Here is a 23,494-nt window from a genome sequence, read left to right as displayed (position 1 = left end):
CTTGGACTCTTGCAAATAGATTGATGGTTGATCTACATGTTGAGTCTTTTTCTCCAATGAAGGATGATTTCTTGGAAAATTAGTTTGATTGGATCATTGGGCCATTTTTTGATATTGCCCCTTTCTTATTTTGTCCCAAAGTGTTTTAGAAACATTATCGAAGTCGCTAAAATCATTTTTCCAATTTGGGTGATGATAGGTTCTTTGAGAAAATCGGACATGGCCAAAATTTGAATGTTGAAATTCTTCTTCCGAATCACTTGAATCAGCATTCCAGCATTGTTTATGGAAGTACAATTGATTTTCTTGTTTATACCAACTGCTGGGTTTTTTTTTCTACTATCAGCATGTGGCCAAAACCTTCTGTTATGATCATTTAGTGTCCTTTCTTGCGATTCATCATCAGTAGAACTCCAATCTTGAAGTTCTTGGCTGTAATCTTGGTTCCTTGGAAGAGGTTCTTGATAATCTTGGACTGGTCTCCTTCTTTCTTGAGCCCCAAATCTTCTTTCACGATGATTTCGTTCAGCACTATGAATTCCAGTACCACGGACGTCACGCTGATTATTGAAGTTCTTCTGATTTCCTCTTGCTCGCCAGCCTCTTCTGTCGTCAAAATTGTGGCCGTTTGCTGCATTTGCTTCTAGCCGTGGTGGTGCCGGTAGTTCATCCATCCTCCTATTCAGTAGTTCAAAGTTATCCATCACTCTATCGATCTTTCTATGTAGATCTCCCAAAGATGTCCTTGGAGAGAGGGCAGCGATCTCCTCCACCTCTTCTTGCTCGTGGTTGTCCCCTGCGGCGGGGATTCTTCTTCGGCCAGCCATCCGTCCGAGGATCGGGGCTGCTCTGATACCATTTGATGTAAATCAAAGTAGAATTATTTCTCAAAATGAATTCTCTGCCTCTAATGGCTAAGAGAAGGGGTATTATTAAGAAGGTGTAAGTAGTTACAAGTAGTTGATATAACTGTTTTTATGAAACAGTTAACAGTTTAAACAATTAAACTGTTTTACTAACTATCTACAGCTGTTAGTTAACAGTTTAAACAATTAAACTGTTTTACTAACTGTTCTATATTACATCACCAAACCTCACAAGGACCCCTATCCTTCCCTCTAAAAACTCTATCGTTCCTCTCCCCCTAAATATTCCACATAATCGTGCACATCCAACAAGCTATAGAAAACACCATTTCTCTCTGAAAAAGCGGATGGAAGAGGAGCTCCTTGATCGTCACACAAACATCTCTCTGATCATCAATGCTAACATCTAACTGCTGCAAGAACAAGCTCCACACAGACCTCGCATATTGGCAACCCCAAAAGAGATGATCCAGGTTTTCCACTGCCTTCAACAAAGAATGCAGCAAAAAGGCCCCACAAGCAAAGTTTTCCTCCTCGCAAGTCTATCAAAAGTGTTCACACGACCAAGCAAGACTTGCCAGATAAAAACTTGACTTTTTTAGGGATCTTAATCGTCCAAATGGTATCAAACACAAACTTCCAAATGGGAGAAGGATAAGAAAGATTTACAAGAAAATCCCTCCCTAGGATAGGACTCCATAGATGAACATACCTTCTCCCTCCCTAAAAGAGCACACCTCCAATAAAGAAAGCAGAGAAGCAACCTCCATCGTTTCCTTAATGAACAAATACAACGAAACCAGAAGGAAAAGCCCCACAAATGAATATTTATGATCCCAATCTTATGATGACTCCAATTTTAAATAATTAATTCAATTGGTTTAATTATTTAAAATTGAAGTCATCATAAGATTGGTTTAATTATTTAAAAGCCCCACAATTGGTTTCAAAGATGAGAGAAATTTGAGAAAACATTGCAATGTCAATTTTCTCTCTTCTCGCTCCTCTCCCTCCCTTCCTTCTTTTAGTCCTCAACCACACTCTGGTCCCTTTTCCTTTTCCGACATTCTCTCCTTCAACCAGGGGAGTTTTTTCTTACACTTTGGTGATTTTGAAATGATCGAGCCTCCTCCATTGACTAAAGGCCATTTATCATTAGAGGCCTTTTCGAACCCACTTGACTTGATGAGATCAAACCAAGCTTTGATTGATGGAGTTGTTGAAGATTCATTCTTTCAGGAGGGGGTGGAATATCTAAGATCAATCCAAAAAATTCCTTCATGTACAAGAAACCCCTTTGAAGCTTTGAAACAAGGTGCTCACCAGAATTTTGCCTCATCAATGGCGTTTACCTCCATTGAAGCGACAATGAATTCAAATTTGGACTCCAAGGAAAGTAGTGTGAACATATCTACAGGATTCGAAGAGTCACATTGAAGGAGGAGAGATTAAGAACTTCAGTCTTGAAAGGAACAAGACAGAGCAAGCTAAAGAGGATCTTTTAATGAAGAAAGACAAAAATCAATGTGGCTGATCCTTAAAAGTTTTCTAAAGAAATTAATCCAGACAACGTACTAATTCAAGAATCTAGAAGAGACAGCTTCGATAAAGAATTCATAAAAAAGCATCTAGAGATCAAAAGACTTTGGCTGAACTTTAGTTGGAAGCTTTAAGGAGTTTTGGGGACATTCTTACATTGCTAAAGCAGATTTCTCTCTGAGAACTGGAGTAATGCGTTGAAGGCAGTGCTGGCAAGACTTTGTGGATTGGAAGACTGCTTTGAGTTCCTCTGGGCATTGGTTTGCATTGGCAAGATAATTTTGAGGCAGCTGTTTGCATCTTCATGGCTTTCTCTTCATCCTTTCATCTTGAAGATTTGGGTGTGCAAGATTTTAGATTTGAGTGAGCTAATTTTGAGAGAGAGTTCAAGTATTGCTTTGTATTTAGCTTTTATCGATGTATTGTCTTCGTGTGGTTTTGATTAGCTTGTTTATTTTCTGTTCGGGTTCATTTTTAGGTTTCCATCATATTTGTGTTGCCCGAATATAGTCTTTGTTTAAGTTCCAGCTTGTATTTTCCCTTAGTTCTTTTGCTCTTAGTGTAATACTCTTGTATTTTGAGCTTTAGTTTCATTATCATTAATAAAAAGACTAGTTTCCGTTTAAAAAAAAACAATTAGATAAATCATTAAAGGGGCATTTTTAAAAATAGCAAAATAAATTAAAATATTTACAAGCTATAACAAAATTTAGTCTTCTATCACTATAGCATATCAATGACTATCAGTGATAGAATTTGCTATAGGTTGTAAATATTTTGTAAAATCTACTATTTTTAAAAAATTTCCATCATTAAATTGTTTTAAAATTTCAAATTGTGCAAAAATAAATAAATAAAGAACATTCTAATTTTAGCCAAAATTTCAGAATCACAGACTACTCAAACACTACGTAACATTGCATCTTGTACACAGTCTAACAACGGCAGACTACACAACCTTGCACCCCAAACATTCTCTAGATTCACCTCCGATGACCTCTGCCCCTAAAGAATTAGTTTAAATCTAAATCTAACTATTATCCGTATTCTTACTACTACCTTTTCTTTTCCTATTTTATGGTAAGAACTGAGCTTTCATTCAGATAAAGCATGACTATAACAACTGACATCATGATCACAGACCTTTCTATGGAATGAACTTACTTGTATGCTAGCTGCTTTAAGCCGTCATTCCAGCCTTGAAGATGCTGGTCCAAAAGAACACGGGTTAAATCACTAACCTGAAAAACATTGGGTGATCCTAAGATCAATTCTAACATCACTACACCAACGCTCCACATATCATACCTGTTAACATGAAACGGAGATAAATTAACTTTTTTCCATGATGAGCAATAAAAGCACAAAAGAACACAAGTCATCCACATATATTGGCCACAAACAAAAGAAAGGAGCAACCAAAAGATAGTCAGGGGTTCATGAGGACACCAATTGCTTGCTAAAAGATGGCACAGAAAAATCACTAAAAGATTTAAGCCTTTTTTGGGATTAATTTTAGCATCGTCCAAGGTGATTATGAAAGAATTTCAGCCACCTTTTGTGTTTAATAAAATAAACAAGCATCTTCCCAGCTAATTTTGAATTTTAAATTTTATTCTACAAAAATTTTGAGCTCATGTGCCAAACATCATGACAACAATTCAGTATTAATTTACCAAACATTATGACCACTTTAAGGTTTAAAACTAAAATTTACCAAACACTGATTTGATTTGCATTACGATCTATGAAGGCTTTTAGTTGGTAGCAATTATTTTAATAGCTACATCAATCCAATCCTAAATCGAGTCTTAGTCATTCAGGACCTTAAAGGAGGCTTGAAATTTGCCTTCTTATTTGAAACATGAGGTAAAATGAAAGAATACAAACAATAAGACAAGTCCTGTAAAAGGAGGCAAACTAAAACCAACAGGAAATTCAATCTAATAATATAAAGGACAACTATAAAAGTTTATCCGCACCCAAGTATAAAGAGAAACATTAAACCTCACACTAGACCACAGTTCCCATGATCTTTGAGTCCCTAAAAATCATATTGCTTCTCTCAAACCAAAAACTACACAGAATAGCTTAGCACAAACTCAAGGAAACCGAAAAAGAAATATAAAAAACAAAAAAAAAACACTTTTTTATCATGTATTTTTGCTTTTGTTATCCGATTCTTGTGGATATGACGAGGGACCTAAGGAGATGCCTATGTGCGTCCATTGATCCTTTGGTCTCCTTGTTTGTACTCTTAGTATATAATTCTGGTTTGATTCATCTGCCTCTACTTTTGACGATACTGGTGTTTTGCAGCAGAGTGTTCATTGAAGATAGTGTCTTGGAAAACAAGGGGATTAAAAGACTAGTCTAAATGGATTGCCCTAAAAAATTCCTCAGCAGGATCCACCCATATGAAGTCTTGATTCTTACTTGGAAGAAGTTTTCCAAGAATTCTGCTATGTGGTTCCATTCATCAAAGACAAAAAGACTGGATAAGACCCATGAATTGTTAAAATCTTCCTTTAGAATATCAATGCATTTTCTGACCCAAAAATTCTGCACCCTTTGTTTTCCAGAGCGAAAAACAGGGGATAATACTTCATGGTTTTCCTTTGAAGTCGTGCTCTTTTTGCTGTTCGAGAAACAGAATAAGCCACTTTACCAGAGTTCTTCACCTTCTACGCATAGCTTGGACCTGGCAAATTGGTATGTGATTCTATGTATCTTGCCGAGGTAAAGGAAGATTCCCAAGACAAGTAAGTGTGTTTCATAAGGAAGCATTTTAGCATTTCCAAAAACGTTTGCCAGCCCTGCTTCTCTTCCCTGAGAAAACATGAACGTAGAATTGGTAACCAGTCCACATACCTTAAAACCCATCCTGAAGATGCACGGAATTTCTTCAGTCACGTAGTTCCACTCTCATCCTTGCCATTTTTATGAAAGAATCTGTTCTCTGGACCCCGAATCAGTTCATTGAACTAAATAAACCAGCATAACAGAGGCTTCATGGCTTGGAGAACTTTTTCGAAATCTACTTCCTTGATGTTGAATAACCCGTTTTCAAACCAGAAGCAATAGTAGGAATTAACCACTTTGCTGCTTACCACTTCCATTTGAATATGTGGGAAACTGAGAATATCAAAGAAGGTACTGGAGAAGGCGCCTGGTCTGACTGAGGAGGTGAGAATCGCAAGAAGAAAGGTGAAGGTTGGACTAATCTATTGCTTGAAGAAGTTGCTGGCAAGAAAGGAATGTTGGGGAGAAAGGTGGAGGTACAAGGGAGGAGGAGAGGAGGAGAGGAGAGAGGAGAGAGAAGAAAGATAAAGGAGAGATAACGAACCTACTTCAGATCGATAGATTGAAACTTGCCTAAGCTTCAAAGTTCCTACAAACTCTATATTCTGCTACAGTCGGAATAACATCAAAATAGTTCTAATTTCTAATTAACAAAAAGAGAATATAATCTCAAAAGTAATGTTCACAGTTGATTAATACATGAACAAAGAATAGAAAACTTGTAACTTTCTTTCAGAACTCAATGACACAATTGCAACCTGGAGAACAGGTCCTGTTAAAGTAAGATTATAAACAACTGTAATTGCAATTAAATAAAATACAACTTACTTCAAAGTAGCACCTGACATTTCCTGATACCAACTTGAATTAAGCAAGGCTTCAGGAGGTGTGTAATCATAAGTCTGTTCCGCTCTATACAGCAATTTTTGTGAACAATCAATGATACAAACACAAAATGACTGAAGAAGAAGACGACGATGTTGATACAGGTAGAACGGTACAGAAATTTTAAACAAAAATAATCCTTCAAAGCAGAATGAGATACCTAGAAGGCCCCGTAGACCCATAAAGATGCTTAACTGTGAATTCATCAATAGCACTACCAAAGTCAATAATGCGCCTGAAAAGTTAGTTAAGTGCCAATGTCAGCTAAACCTTTAGACATCCAAATAAAAGGAATTGGACTCAAGAGAAATCATAAAAGATGGAAAGCAAGATTTAAAAAAAAATGGATAAATATGAGGTAGCTGGTAAGGTAATCACGAGGGATCATCAGAAGTGACAACTTTCACCCCACACTCACAGAAGTATCATGAAGCAGAAGAAATTTCAATAAAATAAGACTTACAACAAAATAATAATAAGAATAAAATATCTTTTTGGTCGCTATACTTTAGAGTTTGTTTAATTTTTGTCTCGATACTTTCAAATGTCCAATTTTAGTCCCTGAACTTTCAATAAATCTTAAAATTAGTCCCTACTACTAGAATATTATAAATATTTTCATTACTTTTTATTATTTATTAGCATTTTCACTATAAATTTTAAAAATATTGTTAGATATCATATTAAATTTACTTTCACCTATTAACTTAAGCTTTTAGGTCAATTGGTGATTTAAGTTGGTATCAAAGTAGGTGGTCCAAGGAGGTCTTGTGTTCAAGTCTCTACAATGTTATTTCCTCAACATTGATTATTGATTTCCACTTGATGAGTCTTCTTATTTTAGGCCCAGGTGTGAGGAGAATGGTAGACATTAGATTAAGTTTATGTTTCTTTGCATGAAAATTATTATAATTGTTTAATCAGTTTCAACAAAATTTAACTTTGAAGAACTAAACTTTAGATTTACTAAAAGTACAAAGACTAAAATGGAGCAATTTGAAAGTATAAGGACCAAAATGTAAAAAATTTCAAAGTACAAGGACTAAAATGGTATTTTAACCTAATAACAATGACAATGACAACGACAACGATAATAGTAGATACATTTTAGTAGAGACGTTCCAATCTTCCATTCGACTTCCATTCAAGCATTTTCCAGTAGCCTGATCTTCAAAGCATATCACCATGTTCTCTTACATATAAAAGTTAATGGGTTAGCCAAATAATTTTAATTCACGAGTTCTTATCAAAATTAAAATAATAATAATAATAAATTAATTAATTAAAAGCATAAAACGAGCACCGAATGCTAAAAGGGTTTCTTCAAAACTTCACTTTCTTGAAAATGGAATTAGGTTTCCCCATAGTGCAATGAAAAAGTAAAAAAAAAAAAAAACTAAAATTAAAATAAACTAAATAATTAGAAAAAGAAAAGACCATTGGCTCATTCAATTATTTTCTTTTTGTTTGAAACAAAAGTCAAGGTGTTGCGTGTGGGGGGGCTTTGTATTTTAACTTTGGAACATTAATAATTAAAGCCATGCTCATTCAATTTAGTAAGTGTTTCGATGCCCCCTGGTGAGATTTTTCCTTTAAGAAAGGATGGAACAACAATTACAATTTGAAATTAACATTATAAAGTGAAGAGTGTCCGTATGAACAAACCAGAAATGTAGTTGATAAATGCAATGAGAAAAGGCACAAAAAAGAGCCAAAAATAGGCAACAATAATGTTTTAAACCATTGATACAATGGCCGGTTTCCCTTACCAGGTTTAATGTCCCTGTGAGTGATATTGCGGTCATGACAAGACTTGAGTGCCATCAACTGAGAAAAATCAAATAAACATCTCAGATATTTTCATTCTTGCCAAGTTGACTGGGAAAAAATGGCTAACGAGACAAACATATCCAGTGGAAAAAAGCCAATGTACTAAATATGTATTTCCTGAGTAGATTAGGATTTTCTTCATGCATTTCTTGGGAAAAAAGGAATGGCTTTGGAGGGAAACTGAGAAAGGGGATTGAAAGTCCTGTGTAAAATGTATTTTCTCTTATTTCACTTAGAAAGAAAAGAGTTTTCTTAATGTAGCTGTTGGTCAATCTTCCATGGGTTGCTCTGTTTTGCCAACCAAGAAACAGAGCACTGCCTTGACCTACCAAATAAGGAAATAAAACTAGGGTACAACAAAATACAAAAACATCCTTGAGTTCTATAAACAATCAACTAGCTCTTGTTTCCAACATATTTCCAACATAATGTAGTTAACAAGAGATTAAAAGTATATTTAATTGTATATACTACTGCTACTAAAAATTCAAGAGAACAAAATTGGTTGGATAAAGAAAGATGTGTAAAAAAATACTAATAAAGCGTACCAACTGACGTATCAAATTTTTCATCTCCGCTTGTCCTGCTTCTGTTGTTTTCAGCCAATGCCACCACTTAGAAGGTCGCAGAATTTGAACGTGGTTTTTTTGCTCAACTTTCTCTTCATCAGCATTTTCAATAGAATACATGAGCTTCGAGAGGGAAGTGCCTTCATAATGAAATACAAGCCATATTTCATTAGACCGAGATTCAAAAGATTCAACATATCTCACAATATGATTTAAACCTTCTTCATAGATCACTCTCTTTCCTTGAAAACGATTCGGAGAAATATTTTCAAAATGCCTAGTTTCCCCTACTTTATGATGCAGTGATTTGTCCTTTGTCAATAAGTCTTTAGATCCCCATGGTGATTCTTCAAAGACAAAGTTTGATGTTCTAGTTGATAACACATCTCCCAGGCGGGTAGAAGCATTAAGAAATATTTCACCAAAATATTTCTCCCGTAAGCCACTCAAATAGATTCCGGCACCTCTTTCAACCTGTTCATGAACATTAACTTATCATGCATTGCAAACTTCTGAGTTGATTGCAACAACTTCAGCAACTTCTTCTACTGGACAATCAAGAGAGTTTTAATTAAAGGGTTCCATTCTTTGAGAAACTTATTTGTATAGCATTTAACCAAGATCAACCCAGGTAGTCCCAATTGCCAAGCTTATGATGAAGATGTAAGTATTTGATTAAAGTATAAGACAAGCCATTGATCGTGTCTTAGAGAGTAATGTGGAATGGAAAGAATCATTATGGATCTAAGTGAAAAAGTGAAATTTACAGGATCTAAAAAGAATTACCATAACACGTTTCATGATGAACAAGTTATTCTCCTGAGAATAGGCTTGAGAACTATTTGAAGAGCAGCCATAGTTTCTGGCATCAAAAGATGAGTTGCACGAAACATTATCATTCTCTCCTACTGAACTAAATGCTTCCTGGCAGTTTCCATGAAAAGCCAGCCATACTTCACCATAGGAACCACGAGCAAATCTTTTCTTCAACACATACCTAAGGACCACAGGGAAAGTTTATCCACTGTACTGTATATAAATATATAGAATCAATAGGACAAGAATCTTAAGTATCTACAGTTAAACATATATATATGTGTCTGTGTCTGTGTTCTTTGAGGAAAATGTGGTCGCAGCAAAAAGGCTCTATGGAAGTCCAACATGCATGCAGTACACAGGATCCAGACTCCAGGGGCACACCATTTTGCTACCCTCCAAGAAAATAGATATGTAAATGGAACTTGAAAACATAAAAGGGGAGGAAAAAAAGAGTAAAGGGGAACAATTTCAAATTGATTACAACAATGGAGAAAATTTTCACTGAAAGTGTTTGAAGATACAAATTCTCAAAAGGGGAGAAGAGAAATTACACGTGAAAATTCAAACCTTTCAAAAGAAAAATGAAATTACATGCAAAATCCAAGATCTCTAAAGACTCCTGTTCTTTTCTTCCTCTCCATCAATATCAATCAAGGATTAATCCACAAGAATAAACAAAATACCGAATGGAGGGTACAAAATCCACCACGACTAGTTTCAGAAATGAGGGAGAGCGGTCTATAACTGATCCTAAAAATGCAATTTCTACTGTACATTATTTACCATAGATCTAAAGAGAAACCAGAGATTATGAAGTGTTGAGTTAACATAAACGTCTCCATTCATTTTTTATTTAAGTGAAAAAATTCAAGACTTGGGATTTTTAATTGCCTCAATTTATTCTAGATGGGCTAATCCTTTTATACCTTCTTTTCTTTCACGAATCCTTATCCTTTTGAATCTTTTACAATCATCTTTTAACCTACCACATAAATTTGAAGACAAATCAGAGAATATGGTGCTTTGAGTTAACATAAAACTTTCCGTTCATTGTTGATTTAAAAGTTTAAATTTCTCCAGATTTTAGGCTTTTTATTGCCTCAATATATTCTACATGGCTAATGTTTTTATAATTTCTTTCTTTTGAGGAATCCTTGTTTTATTTATTACAATCATGTTTTGCTTACCAATATAATTATTTTTCTTCACAAAAGGAAATAAATAAAGAACCAAAACACCAGAAAATGTATACACCTCAATGCAGATGGTGAATGCTCAAATAGTTGATAATCTGGACCAGGATCGTGAAAAGGAATTGATTCAAGCAAACCAATAAAATTAGCGAAGCCTTCAGGATTAAAGCACTGATCTTTAGTTCCAATCATCCCAAGATGAAAGCACAAGCTTTGGTCAGTGTACACATTTACAGATCCACCTACAGTATACAGTGCTCATACATTTTAGCTAAAATATGTAGTTGACCAATAATAATACATGAGAGAATATAAGCTATATTACCACTGAAGCCAAAGAAAGAAAATGGTTCATAAATCTACAGCAAAGGACTTGGTCCCTTAAAAGTTCCTATTTTCTTTTAAACTAAAAAGCTCCACAACCTTGTGATCAGCCATTAAACAACACCCACACACACACAACAAAAACAACCACTAAGCACTTCATTTACCATATGGCTGATTGAGGGAATCTGGAAGAGCATGGGGTAGATCACATACATATTCATCTTCATTTTGAGTTCGCAACATGTAATCCTTGTACTCATCCAGATTCTCAGACAGATAAAAACATCCCAGATTATTATGTCTTCCTTCAACCTAGACCACATTGCCAATCACAAACCAGATTTTAGAAACGATGGGAAAAACTTGGTGCAGTTATGAACAACGCATTCAATAACCTTGACACACTGAAAGAGAGAAGATATTTCATTGAGCAGGCTATAATTACTGCAGAAAAAGAAAATTGAGAGAGAGAACTCTGGAAAGACCAGTCCTGAAAAAATCGAACTTTTTCATGGGTAAAGAAATGAAAAGTTCATTTCATCACAACAGAATTTCATTTATAAACACAAAATTGCAAAGGGGAAAAGGCATCCTCAAACCAACCTACTTACAGATCAAAAATAAAAATTGAAAAAAGAAGTGTTTGGACATAAAGGCAACTCAAATATTCAACCAAAAGGAAACATTTGCAAGTACACTGCCAAGAAGAAGAAACTGTATGGTCATAAAAATGGCTACTACATTGACAACCATGAATTTGATGTCCATGCTAAATGTGAAAATAAGGAAATTGTTCCAAAGTTTTCTTCTTTCTTTTCTTTCTTTTTTTTTTTTTTTTTTTTTTTTGGGGGGGGGAGTAAAAAGTGTCGCCAAGTATAACTTCTAGCATTTAAATGAAATAAATATTTCTAAGACAAAAAGAAAGTACATTTATTTTTGCCTATCAAAATTCACCATTCCATCTTTCAAACTATAGCAATAGCCCCGTGAATTAGGAAAATGCAAAGATATAATGAACGACAACGGTAACAAAAATAAACAAGGACTCCAGAATTTCCATGTAGAAAGGAAGACAAATCAAATAAACATATTTCTCTAAGCCTTACCAATAATCTGTTGAACTTAGACATAACTGGATGAGAATGCTCCAGTTGCATGGCACTGGAAGAGATACCCTTGCCTGTTCGTTGCAACAAAAAAATTTGAATTTGAGCATATAAATAATCAATAAAATAACTAGATTGTAAACTTCTGGGTAAATACCTGGTATGCAAATTACAAACCTAGAAAAAGATTATTTTGCCTCTAAAATTAAAACAGAATTCTATCATTACTTCCAGACATGCAACAAGTAGAACATCTCAGCAAGGATACTCTATACTATGTTGGTTCATCCTAAGAAAATGCACATTCTCAAAAGTGTACAGATTGTTTGAGGTGAAGGTAAGCTGGGCCTTTCAGGATCTTTTAACCAAAAGAAGGGCGAGTCTTCATTTGACTCTTCTTTCAGAGCAAGTAGTGAGGAATTGCAGCTTTTTCATAAGTCAACCAAGCTTGAGAGATAGAGACATTTTGAGCCATTAGAGACAGATCTTAGTGCCTTGTTTCAATGCGAGGAAGAACCAATGTTGAAAAACTGCCCTCTACTACTCGCTCTCATCCCCAGTCTTGTGAGATCCCCGATCATCTAAAGTCAATAGTCGCCAATTGTAGACTTATTCTAGTTTGAATCTTCAACGCTGAATGTAGTTTCCCCCGCTGTTGGACCAACTTTTGTCTTCCATGATTTTTCTTTGCGTGGAATCTGTGGATTGGAAGTTTTCTTTTAGTTCCTTTGGGCATTCGATTGCATTGGCAAGTTAGTCTTGAAGCAACTGGTTGCATCTTCTTGGTGTTCTCTTTCTCCTTTCATTTTTAATAATTGGGTGTGCACGAATTTAGATTTGAGTGGGATGTTTTTCAGAGAGCATTTAAGTTTTGCTTTGTATTTAGCTTTCTACTAATGTATTGTCTCGTGGCTTTGATTAGCTCAGTAACTGAAATTCTACTCTCATCCCACATAGTAAGTAACTCTCCAGATTTTCCAAAAGCCTCCATGAAAACCCCTCCAATATCCTTTGAATTCCATAACTTCTTAATCAAGGCTATATCTTAAAGGAAGCTCTCTTGGTTTCTTGTATAAGAACCAAGTCTGGATTAATTTTATGTACTTTGAGCGTTTGTCTCACTTATTATTAATAAAAAGACTTGTCTTTGTTCCAAAGAAAAAATTTTAGGGAAAAATGGGAACATAAAGATATCCTCTCCAAATATGAAAGTAAAAGAGTTTGGAAGTTAGAGTCTAATGGAAAGTTCTCGGTTAAATCATTGGTTGAACATCTATCTTTAGCTTCCCCCATCGAAAAGCATCCATATTTGGCTCTTTGGAAGACTAAAAGTCCAAGAAGAGTTAACATCACAATTTGGATAATGCTGAATGGGCTATTGAATTGTGCTTCGGTTGTGCAGTCAAAACTTCCATCTCACATTCTATCTCCAAGTGTTTGTTCTTTATGTTTGTAGGATTTTGAAGACTTACTACACTTGTTTTTTAGGTACCCCTTTGCAGAAAAATGGTGGCTTGGGTCTTTGATTCTGACTTTAAGAAGAACGTGCTGCAACTCCTAATCAGCACCAATCTAAAAGAGAAATCAAGATTGATATGGATAAATCCTATAAAGACCCAACTGTTGAAATCAAAGAATATTTCAGAACAAAGAAGCCACTTGGATGAATCGTCTGGGGATTGCTAGAATCAATGCATCCTCATGGTGTTCCTTAGCTTTTGAAGCATACTCAATTCAAGATGCAGGCATTTTTACAGGAGTAGTCTTTTTAGTTTGAAGTATATTTTGTTTGGGGTTTTTGTTGTTTTTATCAGATTCTTTAAGATCATTGTGTTGTGGTTTGGTAGTTGGTTATATTGGTGTGTATTTTGATATATTGGTGTGTATTTTGATTTTAGATGTATTGTTTGGATGGTATTCACATGAGTTTGGATTTCCTTTTCGATCAAAATCGGGATGTGATGAGAGTGCTATGAGATGTCAACCTAGTTGAGATGTCTAGGTGCACTTACTGATCTCATAGGCTTTGATCTCATCTCTCAGATCTCATCTCTCATAGGCTTTGATCTCATCTCTTCATTGTACTCAAACATTACTCTGTCTATTCATTTTCTTGATGAAGAGGCTTGTTTCCTTGTTCAAAAAAAAATATTGGAACAAGAATCTTATAGCTTGCGACACAACATTTACCAACCAGACTACAAGAAAGAGATTTAACAGAGAATCTTATTTTCTTCTCCTACAACCAAATACTCCCATCATTCTCAATTATTAATTTGAGCAATTTTGGAACTGTCAACAACTCACGTTCCTCTTCTTCAACAAACTTCTCATAATGATATTCCAACTATTCCACCATGAGTCCCACACATCACTTGGCAGTCTGAATGTTGGTTCCCCGCTTATGAATCTTTGAAAGTTGACGAACTCTAATCGTCCACCCAGATATCTTAACAAATTTTATTGTCTGCCCATCTCCACTTTAACTTCAGAATTTCTCTACACCAAATCTCATAATTGATAATTCGTAGTTTTCAGTTTTCACAGTTCATACAAGTAAATATATAAATTCTCAAAGTTAGAAAAATGGTACTTCTATGAGCTGAGACTCCTTTCATCCGTAAATCATATCAATGTAGACATTATAATTATAACAACCAAAAGAATTACCTGAGTGCTCTCTAATAAGATTTTCTATTCCAGATATGGGAAAACTTGAGTCTCTCTGTGCAACAAAGCTCCCCTCCTGAAATCTACCAGAAGAACTAGCAGGTCTTAAAGGAACCACAATAGCAGCCATGTTATCCATACTTCCCCGTTCAAAGGCAGTGCTAACAATGCAATCCGCCAGTGAGTATGAGCATGAAGGAGAATGTTCAAAACTTGACATGCCATCATTGTGTATTTCCCACAACAAATCACAAACATCTTGTGAGCTCAGTTTCTCAAAAATGCCATCAGATGAAGCCACCAAAAAGCTATCGTTAGCAGACAAAGGTTGCCAGTCAGTTACCTCTGGTGCAGATATAACCCCGTAACTGATAATCAAATAAAGTAAATTAGTTATTTGGTACAAATATTGATGATTATAAATTCTCAATGCTTATTAGTTGTTAATCATGAGCCAAGATTTTAAATTAGTTTGCATCAAGTTTGAGATCTATAATAAACTAAAGTGAACCATTCCCTCAAATCAATAGAATTATTTTGTAGATTTCACCTTTTGAAAGACACATCACCAATTGCTCTGCTTATTGCCAACTGACCATTTACTCTTGGTACACCACCCCAATCAACAACATGACCCCCAGCAATCTCCACCCTAGATCTTTCATCCTCTCTATCTGGATGATGATCTCTTGTCAATTCTTTGACATAAAAATGCTTCAGCCCATCATATGAATCTGGTCGAGAATTTCCATAACCTCTTGCACGTGACGCACCGCTATATCTTTTTTGCTTGTATAACCTTAAAAAGGTGGCTTCAATTCAACAAAAACAATTAATAGAAATCTTTCACTATGATTTTACAGACATGAGAAAAGTGATGGTTAAGATAAAGAACAGATAAATTAAAAATATGATAACCATAAAAAAGTATATATATATTCAACTAATGGGTACCACTAAGATCTTTCGTAACATTTTATTTTTGGTAATAGTTTTTTAGTACAACACTTGTGAAGATACCTCCCACTTCTAGGATGAAAGATCATATCAATTACCGATAAGCTAAGGTCACTTTGGCAACTTTTGTTTTTTGGTAATACAAATATTTCATTGATGAATGAATACCACTGAGCTTTTTCATAGCTTAGACCTTATTTTTCCAACATTCTAGAAAAAAATGCTCTTTTCTAACTTAAACAAGGTAATAAGTTTTGTTAATCAACAAATTTGTGGCATATTTTGGGTGGAACCAAAGCAAAATCACGGGGACTTGTCCCCAAGGGGGACAGTATAAGATCATAGTTTTTCTTAATAAAATCAACAACTTTTATTGAGGAAAAAAAAATATATGAGGGCATAAGATAAACAAGCCCACCAAAACACGAGGGATTCCAACTAAGTAAACCTTTGCCGAGGGGATAATTTCAAAAAAAAAAAACAAGCTTTGATACTGAAGCCCAAAGGAAAACATGAGGCCTCACTATGGACCAAACCTCACATAGGTCCTTATCCCTACCTTTCAACACTCTACTGTTCTTCTCCCCCAAATATCTCATAACACTGCACATACCCCAGCAAACCACAAAAAATGGCCTTCTCTCTAAAAGGCAAATGGAGGAGGAACTCCCTGACCATGGAACCCTAAACCCTAGCAGTGAAGGAATCCAACAACAACCAGGAAGAAAAACTTACAAGAAAAGCCTTCACTAGGATTAGGACTCCAAACAGGGGCATCCCTCCTCCCAACCCTAACATTGTGCTCGATAAAGAAAGAGGAAAGACAACATCCATCGTTTCCCTGTTGGACAAATGACGACAAAACCCAAAAGAAAAGGACAGTCTCTAAACCAAGAAATCAGAGACCAGGCAATTTTTTAAGGAAGACAATGATAGAGATGAGGAAAGGTAGCGCAAAGAGGGCTATCCCCCACCCACTGGTGAGGAAAGATAGATTAAAGTTAGGGACAACCAGACAGTTACAAATATAGCAATTAGATTCAAGATAATACCATATATAGCAACATTTTTAAAAAAATTGCAAATATAGCACAATCGAAGTTTATCCCTGATAGACTATATTGCAAATATTAGTCTATTATTGATAGACCATAAGAGTCTATCAGCAATGGAAGTCTGTCATTGATAGACTTTGTTATATTTGCAATTTTTTTAAATGTTACTATACACTTCATTATTATCCCTAAAATTGTTACCCATTATAATTACCCTCAAAGTTAATTAGTTCTGATCAATTTTGATTAGGTCTTGAAGTGACCGAAAGACAGTATGAGTATCAATTCTATATTCAATAAAAGATATTAAATTTTAAATATTGCAGGCTGAAAACACTTAACCATCACAGTGACAAAAGACTTGAAGAAACCATATGCCCAGAGTACCCATATGTGGTTCTACTTCTGGAAACCAAAAACAAATACATTCCACGAGAGCCAAAATAGTTTATCCTAAAAGGAAGGAACATGCAATAACCATGAATAAAAAAACCAAATTATTGGTTTCAACAACTGATTTAAGAAAGGTAAGACGTAGAAGAAGAAAAATAGAAGATGTAACTAGATTAATCAACAGATTGATTCAAGTTGATGCTTCAATCTGATAAGAAGACCCCTAAAAAATCAAAATAAGAAGGGAAAAAAAGAAGAGGAAGAAAAGACCAGCCCAATGCACAAAGAAGAACATTTAATTAAGATCCTATTTCAAGTGCTTTCCTGCTGACCTTTAGCCTCTGCAGGTGACTGAAATTTTTCAGAGCACAAGAAAGCCTTTGAGTCACCAATGTTTGCAACCAAAATTTGTGCATCGGCTAATAATATAACAGTAGCAGTAGAACCGGAAACGAGATTATTTTTATGTGCTTCCTTCATAATTCAACAGATTTTGTCAGCATCCAGTGCAACAATTCTCACAGGAATAATAGAGACATCAAATACAACTTACCTTGGAAAATGTTTTATCAACATCTTGTATAGCTCTCAACAGTGCTTCTTTCAAAATTTCCAAATGAAAATCATCATCAAAATTGGCTGGAAGTAAGTATTTGAGCCTGGAAAAGGATAAAACTTAGAACACAATGATTGAAATACTCTTATATAATGAGATATATAAACATGAGATAAGCCCTGTTAAGTTAATTTCCTATCTATTTTAGTTGTCAATTCTCCTCATACATAGAACATACAGCATACACATGCATATAGATATGTATGTATGGCACTGAAGCTCAGGCCAGAAGCCACGAAATAGTAGATGCTACATAAAAGATCAATCAAATAAACTCAGTTCTAAATTCTAACTTATTTGAGAACTGCTACTCATTAGTAAATTTAAAAGTCCCAATAGACACAAAACTACTCATTCATTACCGTAATACTTACAGCAATCCATACCATTGAAAAAATCTCAATCACTTACTCCAATAATTTTTTCGAAATTAAGAAATAAACTCGTGCTTCAAGGAAGTTGACTACCGCCTGTTATAGAAGTACAAATGCCCAAAGATGAGCAAGAATTTTGGCAGAACTTTCAAGGTGGAAAAAAAAATTGTCCAAAGGTGATTGAAAGTGGTAGCACAATATGTTTACTTAATTTTTATTTTTTTTTTATAAATCAAACAGCTTTAATTGAAAAAGAACGAAAGAATACAAGGCATACAAAAAACCAGCTCACCAAAACACCCCAAATAACAAACAGGGGACCAACTAAGTAAAATGTTAACAATTACAAAAGTGCTTAGAAATCAATGCCCAAAGGAAAACATGAAATCTAGCCAAAGACCAAATCTCAAAATGCTCCCTCTCCCTACCACTAAAGACCTCGTCATTCCTCTCACCCCAAATGTCCCAAATAATAGCGCACACACCAGCCAACCATAAAAAAAATCCTTTATCTTAGAATGGCAAATGGAGAAGGAACTCCTCAATCGTCGCTCTAACACTCCTAAAGCCAACAAAACTAACACCGAACTCCGGCAGGAAAGAACGCCACACTGCCCTCGCGTAATGGCAATCCCAAAAAAGATGATCAAGATCTTCCTCCGCCTTCCGACAAAACATGCAACAAAATGGCCCGATAAGCGAAGTCCTCTTCCTAACATGCCTATCCACAATGTTAACACGACCAAGCAACACTTTCCAGATAAAGAACCTTTCTTAGGAACCTTAACCCTATAAACCACGTCAAAAACGGACTCAGTAGGGGGAGAGGGATCAATCAAAAGACTAAACAAGGATTTACACGTGAAGTCCCTTCTAGGATTAGGATTCCAAAAATGAATATCCCATCTCCCCTCCCTAGAGTTACACCCCTCAAGCAAAGAAAGAAGAGAGGCCGCCTCCGTCACTTCCCTATTGGTCAAGTTACGATAGAAACCAAAAGAAAAGGACACAAGATTCTCCAAGCTAGCCATACAGTTTTTGAATGAGAATAAACGATAAAGATGAAGAAACAAAGAACATAGGGTATTCTCCCCTACCCACTATTCCTCCCAAAATTACGTATCCTTACCATAGCCTACAAAGCAACGAGTAAACCGAGAGAAAGTGGGAAGCTCATAAGACTGGAATTCCACTCATAAAAGATCTAATCAGAGTTAATCTCCCAGCTTTTGAGAAAAAACCTTTCTTCCAGCCTGTCAATCTCTTACGAATTTTCTCACAAACGGGTTCCCAAAAGGACACAACCCTCAAACTGTCCCCAAGGGGAGCCCATGATAAAGCGAAAAGGAACCAACCTCACAATCAAACACCTCCACTCACCTCTGCAGGTTAACAACATTCGTATTAACACCCAAGATGGTGCACTTGCTTCTATTGATTTTCTCAGCTTGACATCTCCTCAAAGAAAGCAACTATATGATTGAGAGCGAAGAAAGACCCCTCTTTCCTGGAACAAAACAACAAAGTATCATTCACAAATTGCAATTGCGATAAGGTCACTTCATTCCTACCAATCCTAAAAGGTTCAACAATATTTCCTTCAATCCCTTTACTTATAAGCCGGTTTGAAACATCCACGACAAGTGAGAACAAAAAAAGAAACAAAGGATCCCCTTGTCTTAAACCCCTAGAAGCTTGTATAGACCCTTTTGGGGATTCATTGATGAGAATCGAGTACTTCACGTTTCTAACACACCCCCACGTCCACATTCTCCATTTATAGCCAAAACCTTTTTCATCATCACTCTATTCAAAAAATCCCAATCCACATGGTCATACGCTTTCTCAAAGTCAAGTTTAAGCAGAACACCCTCCTTTTTCTTCGACCTATACTCTTCCATAGCCTCATTAGCTATAAGAGCTTGATCCAAAATCCGTTTTCCCAACAAAAAGGCACCTTCAGCTTCAAAGATAGTCAATGAAAACACTTTCCTTAACTGATTAGCAAGAACCTTAGCCAAAATCTTATAGACATTGGTAATAAGGGTGATGCGCCAGAACTCCTTTATTTTGTTGGCATTTTCCTTTTTACAGATCAGGCACACAGAGGTTTCTACCATCAAGCTGTTCAAAATGCCCCTTTCAAAGAACTCCTTAAATACCCCCTCCAAATCCGCTTTGAACAAGTTCCAATTCTTTTGGAAGAAGGCCATAGAGAAACCATCGACAACAGAAGATTGTTACCTTCGCAACTGAAAACAACCATTTTAATCTCTTCTAAAGTAAATGGCATCACCAGCTTCTCATCTTCCCTAAGTAAAATAGGGCTCCAATTAATACCTTCCAAAAAAGGCTTAATCCTCACTTCAAGACTGAGGAGATTGGAAAAGGATTTTATGATTTCCCCTTCAATCTCCGTACTATCTCTTGTACTAACTCCATTATCAAGAAGCAAGAGATCAATGTGATACTTATCCCTTCTCCCATTTGCCACTCTATGGAAAAATCCAGAATTACAATCCCCTTCCTTAGCCAATTTGATTTTACACTTTTGGTTCCAACTCACTCTTTCTTTCCTCAATCAACTCCGCAAGAACCCCTTTTAAACTAACCCTCTCCTCCTTAAGACCACGTTCAAGAGGACCTTCCAACTCAATAGTGTCAATCTCATCGATCCTAGCTGTAACTTCATTTTTTTTCAACCGAATGTCTCCAAAGACTTCTCTATTCCACACTTTAAGCTTACCCTTTAAACATTTCAACTTCTCCATAAACCGATAACCTTCCATCTTCCTTGGACCCTCTCATTCCACAAAACTGGCATATTTGCTTTGAAAGACGGATGATCAAGCCACATGTTTTCAAACCGGAAAGGAAGCATACCGCACATGAGCATTCCATTAATTAAAATAATGGACCAATGATCCAAGGTACCGCACATGAGCATTCCATTAGTTAAAATAAAGGACCAATGATCCAAGGTGATTCTAGACCCTCTTAACTACCTAGGATTCCCAAACCTCTCGATCCAATCTTCCGGCAAAAGAACCCTGTCAATTCTCGTAGCCACCCTACTATTGGTCCAGGTAAATTTTCCTCCATCCATAGGCGGATCAAATAAACCACTATCGCCAATAAACTTATTAAAGCATCTCATAGACCTAGTAATTCTCCCATGAGAAGCTTTCTCATCAGGGGAACGAACGACATCAAAATCACCCGCGACACACCATCTCAGCCCATAATAACCAAAAAGATCTCCCAACTCATCCCATAACAAATTCCTTCCTCTAGTCCTCGCTCTCTCGATACTTAATTCATTGCTATATTTTTCCAGTCTCCAGAATACCTTGCAAGGTTGCTGAAAGCTACAAAATAAAATTAGAAAATACACAAGGGATTTTTCCCTTGTGAATTTTGTGGCTTTTATGTTGTCCCTGTATTTGCTAATATGAGCCTAGAGTAAGAATTTTCTTTTATTTCCGCTTTATGGATATGATGAGGGCACTAAGGGGGTGTCAACTTAGTTGAGATGCTTGGGTGCGCCTGTTGATCCCCCGGCCGCTCATTGTATAACCCTCTTGTACATTGAGCTTTTATCTCTCTGTTTTTCAATATTAATGATAGTAAGACTCATTTCCTATTTAAAAATACCCAAGGGATTAGGCTATGGTAACAAAATGGCTGTGCAAACTCCAAGTCAAATCCAATATTATTTGAAATTCAGGGATCTAGAGTATCCATGCGAGCTCTCACACATGGTCAGACTAAAACAAATTCCAACAATAATAGAAAGGGATGGCCTCGACTACTATGCAGCTACAGACGTGCAAATGAGGGTAGAGTTCAATTAATGAAACGGGTGAAGGCTTGGATTTGGGAATTGTGGCAAGAATGTGAAAAGGAAGATTTGTAGACAATGGAAGTTTTAGGAATGAGAATTCTGTCTCCTATCCAAACAAATAAAAACTAACTAAAAATTTAAATTAAAGGATAATAACAATAACAATAGTGCTATTAAATCCATAGCTACCGAAGTATCATAAGAGAAAACATTTAAAGCTATGAGCACAAGCACCTTCCAAGTTCCAGATCACGGTTACAAATTGTGTCCCTCCAACTAAGTTGATTAAAGATAGCACCATGTTCCCTCTCATTCGAAAATGTCTTAAAGGGTCTCTTGAAAATTCCAGAATAAGTGGCATCAAGAAGAAAATAAGTATGCACGACAAAATACTCCAACAAAATCTTTGAAGCCATCTCACTAGCTTCAGCACCATTATGACCATCAAAAACTGCTATAATTCCCACAGGCACCTCCATAAGACCTGTTTTACCTACAAATATTAAAGATATCCGTTTGTCAGACTCCAAACAAGAAGAAATAACATTCCACAACGATTCAATTACCATTAAATTAACACGCAGTCTGGGAAAAAAAAAAAGACATAAATTAGTAAAAACGAGAAACATTTCTATGGAAAAAACCTCACTAAACTAGCCCTCTAATTCCATGGACTCCTCCAAATAAGAAGAAAACGCACACCCTAGGACAAATATGCTAAGTGAATGACATGCATGAGCTCCTAACTCCATGATTTCTCAACAGAGCTCCTACTTCCGTTAAAAGAACATGCATAGTCATAAATCTGAATGAATATTCAACATCAGACAAGGAAGAGAGAGCAGTACTTGGGAAGGGAATTCGGACATCGAGAGCACAAAGAGTGCGATCCTCCTGATACTTTCTTCGACCCTGATGCATTGCAATTTGGCAATGAGGGGCGTTGGGAGATTGAAAAGTGTAGTCAGAATGCTCCCACAGAGGGCATTTCGGGGATTGAAATACCGCCGGAGCGCCGCCTTCCTTGTACACCATCAAGCACGTCGACGATTCCGCAAAGCAGTGGGTTATTGCGTAGACCATAAACCATAGAAGAACCGTATAGAAATTGGTTGCTTCGATCTTCTGGAAAGCCATGGGTACTCATGAGAGTGAAAATCAAAGAAAATTGGAAGGAGAGAAACGGATGAGAAGTATGAAAGGGCACGCGGTGGCGGGATTGCTTCCCGTGGGTGAATGCCGGTACGGTGGTGACTGGAATTTTCTTTCTCTCTTTTTCAATTTTAAAATATCATGTTTTTATTTACTCCTTAAAACTAAAAAAAATTGATTTTTTTAAAAATAATCATGAATTTTCTTAATTTTCACAATGGGTTGAAGTTTCATAAACTGTTTTTTCTTATTAAATAAATACTTTTACAGTGTGAGGTTAAGATTGTCATGAGTATTCATATTTAGGATTTTTTCTAGAACATTCATATTCATATGACTACTTCTTTTAGTATCATTATTTTTATAACTCATTTGTCTCGTGACAACTTGTTGCACTGAAATTTGTATATTTGTATATTTTTATAACTCATTTGATGTTTTCTCTCTTTCTCTCAAATACAAGTTAAAAACTTAGAATTTCTTGAGCTTTATAGAAG

The 23,494-nt window shown here is 35.9% G+C and overlaps 1 protein-coding gene across 11 annotated transcripts in view; it reads right to left on the bottom strand.

The window, feature by feature from the left end:
* The window catches only part of LOC101210198, a 47,664-nt gene extending 24,536 nt beyond the window's left edge, over nucleotides 1-23,128 (bottom strand). For 7 of the 11 annotated variants that reach the window (XR_004214656.1, XR_004214657.1, XR_004214660.1 and 4 more), the window contains exons 1-16: nucleotides 22,694-23,128; nucleotides 22,080-22,338; nucleotides 17,565-17,670; nucleotides 17,344-17,485; nucleotides 15,157-15,418; nucleotides 14,607-14,974; nucleotides 11,937-12,010; nucleotides 10,995-11,142; nucleotides 10,565-10,745; nucleotides 9,278-9,488; nucleotides 8,471-8,965; nucleotides 7,862-7,919; nucleotides 7,197-7,284; nucleotides 6,253-6,327; nucleotides 6,036-6,119; nucleotides 3,570-3,713 (exon numbers count right to left, since the gene is read on the bottom strand). Coding sequence is in view for 3 of the 11 variants with exons in the window: in XM_011650889.2 (XP_011649191.2) it covers nucleotides 3,570-3,713; nucleotides 6,036-6,119; nucleotides 6,253-6,327; nucleotides 7,197-7,284; nucleotides 7,862-7,919; nucleotides 8,471-8,965; nucleotides 9,278-9,488; nucleotides 10,565-10,745; nucleotides 10,995-11,142; nucleotides 11,937-12,010; nucleotides 14,607-14,974; nucleotides 15,157-15,418; nucleotides 17,344-17,485; nucleotides 17,565-17,670; nucleotides 22,080-22,338; nucleotides 22,694-22,982 (2,984 nt within the window). In the remaining 8 variants the exon portion in view is untranslated. Of the gene's footprint in view, nucleotides 1-2,561; nucleotides 2,734-3,569; nucleotides 3,714-6,035; nucleotides 6,120-6,252; nucleotides 6,328-7,196; nucleotides 7,285-7,861; nucleotides 7,920-8,470; nucleotides 8,966-9,277; nucleotides 9,489-10,564; nucleotides 10,746-10,994; nucleotides 11,143-11,936; nucleotides 12,011-14,606; nucleotides 14,975-15,156; nucleotides 15,419-17,343; nucleotides 17,486-17,564; nucleotides 17,671-22,079; nucleotides 22,339-22,693 lie in introns of those variants that run through there. The other 4 variants (XR_004214661.1, XR_004214658.1, XR_004214662.1 and 1 more) reach the window with 4 other exon arrangements.
* Nucleotides 23,129-23,494: the final 366 nt, after the last annotated feature.

The sequence above is a fragment of the Cucumis sativus genome, chromosome 2 (genome assembly GCF_000004075.3).
Source record: "Cucumis sativus cultivar 9930 chromosome 2, Cucumber_9930_V3, whole genome shotgun sequence".
In the NCBI taxonomy this organism is placed as follows: domain Eukaryota; kingdom Viridiplantae; phylum Streptophyta; class Magnoliopsida; order Cucurbitales; family Cucurbitaceae; genus Cucumis; species Cucumis sativus.
The sequence above is the reverse complement of the archived record's forward strand: the minus strand, read 5'-3'. Positions and strand labels throughout refer to the sequence as shown.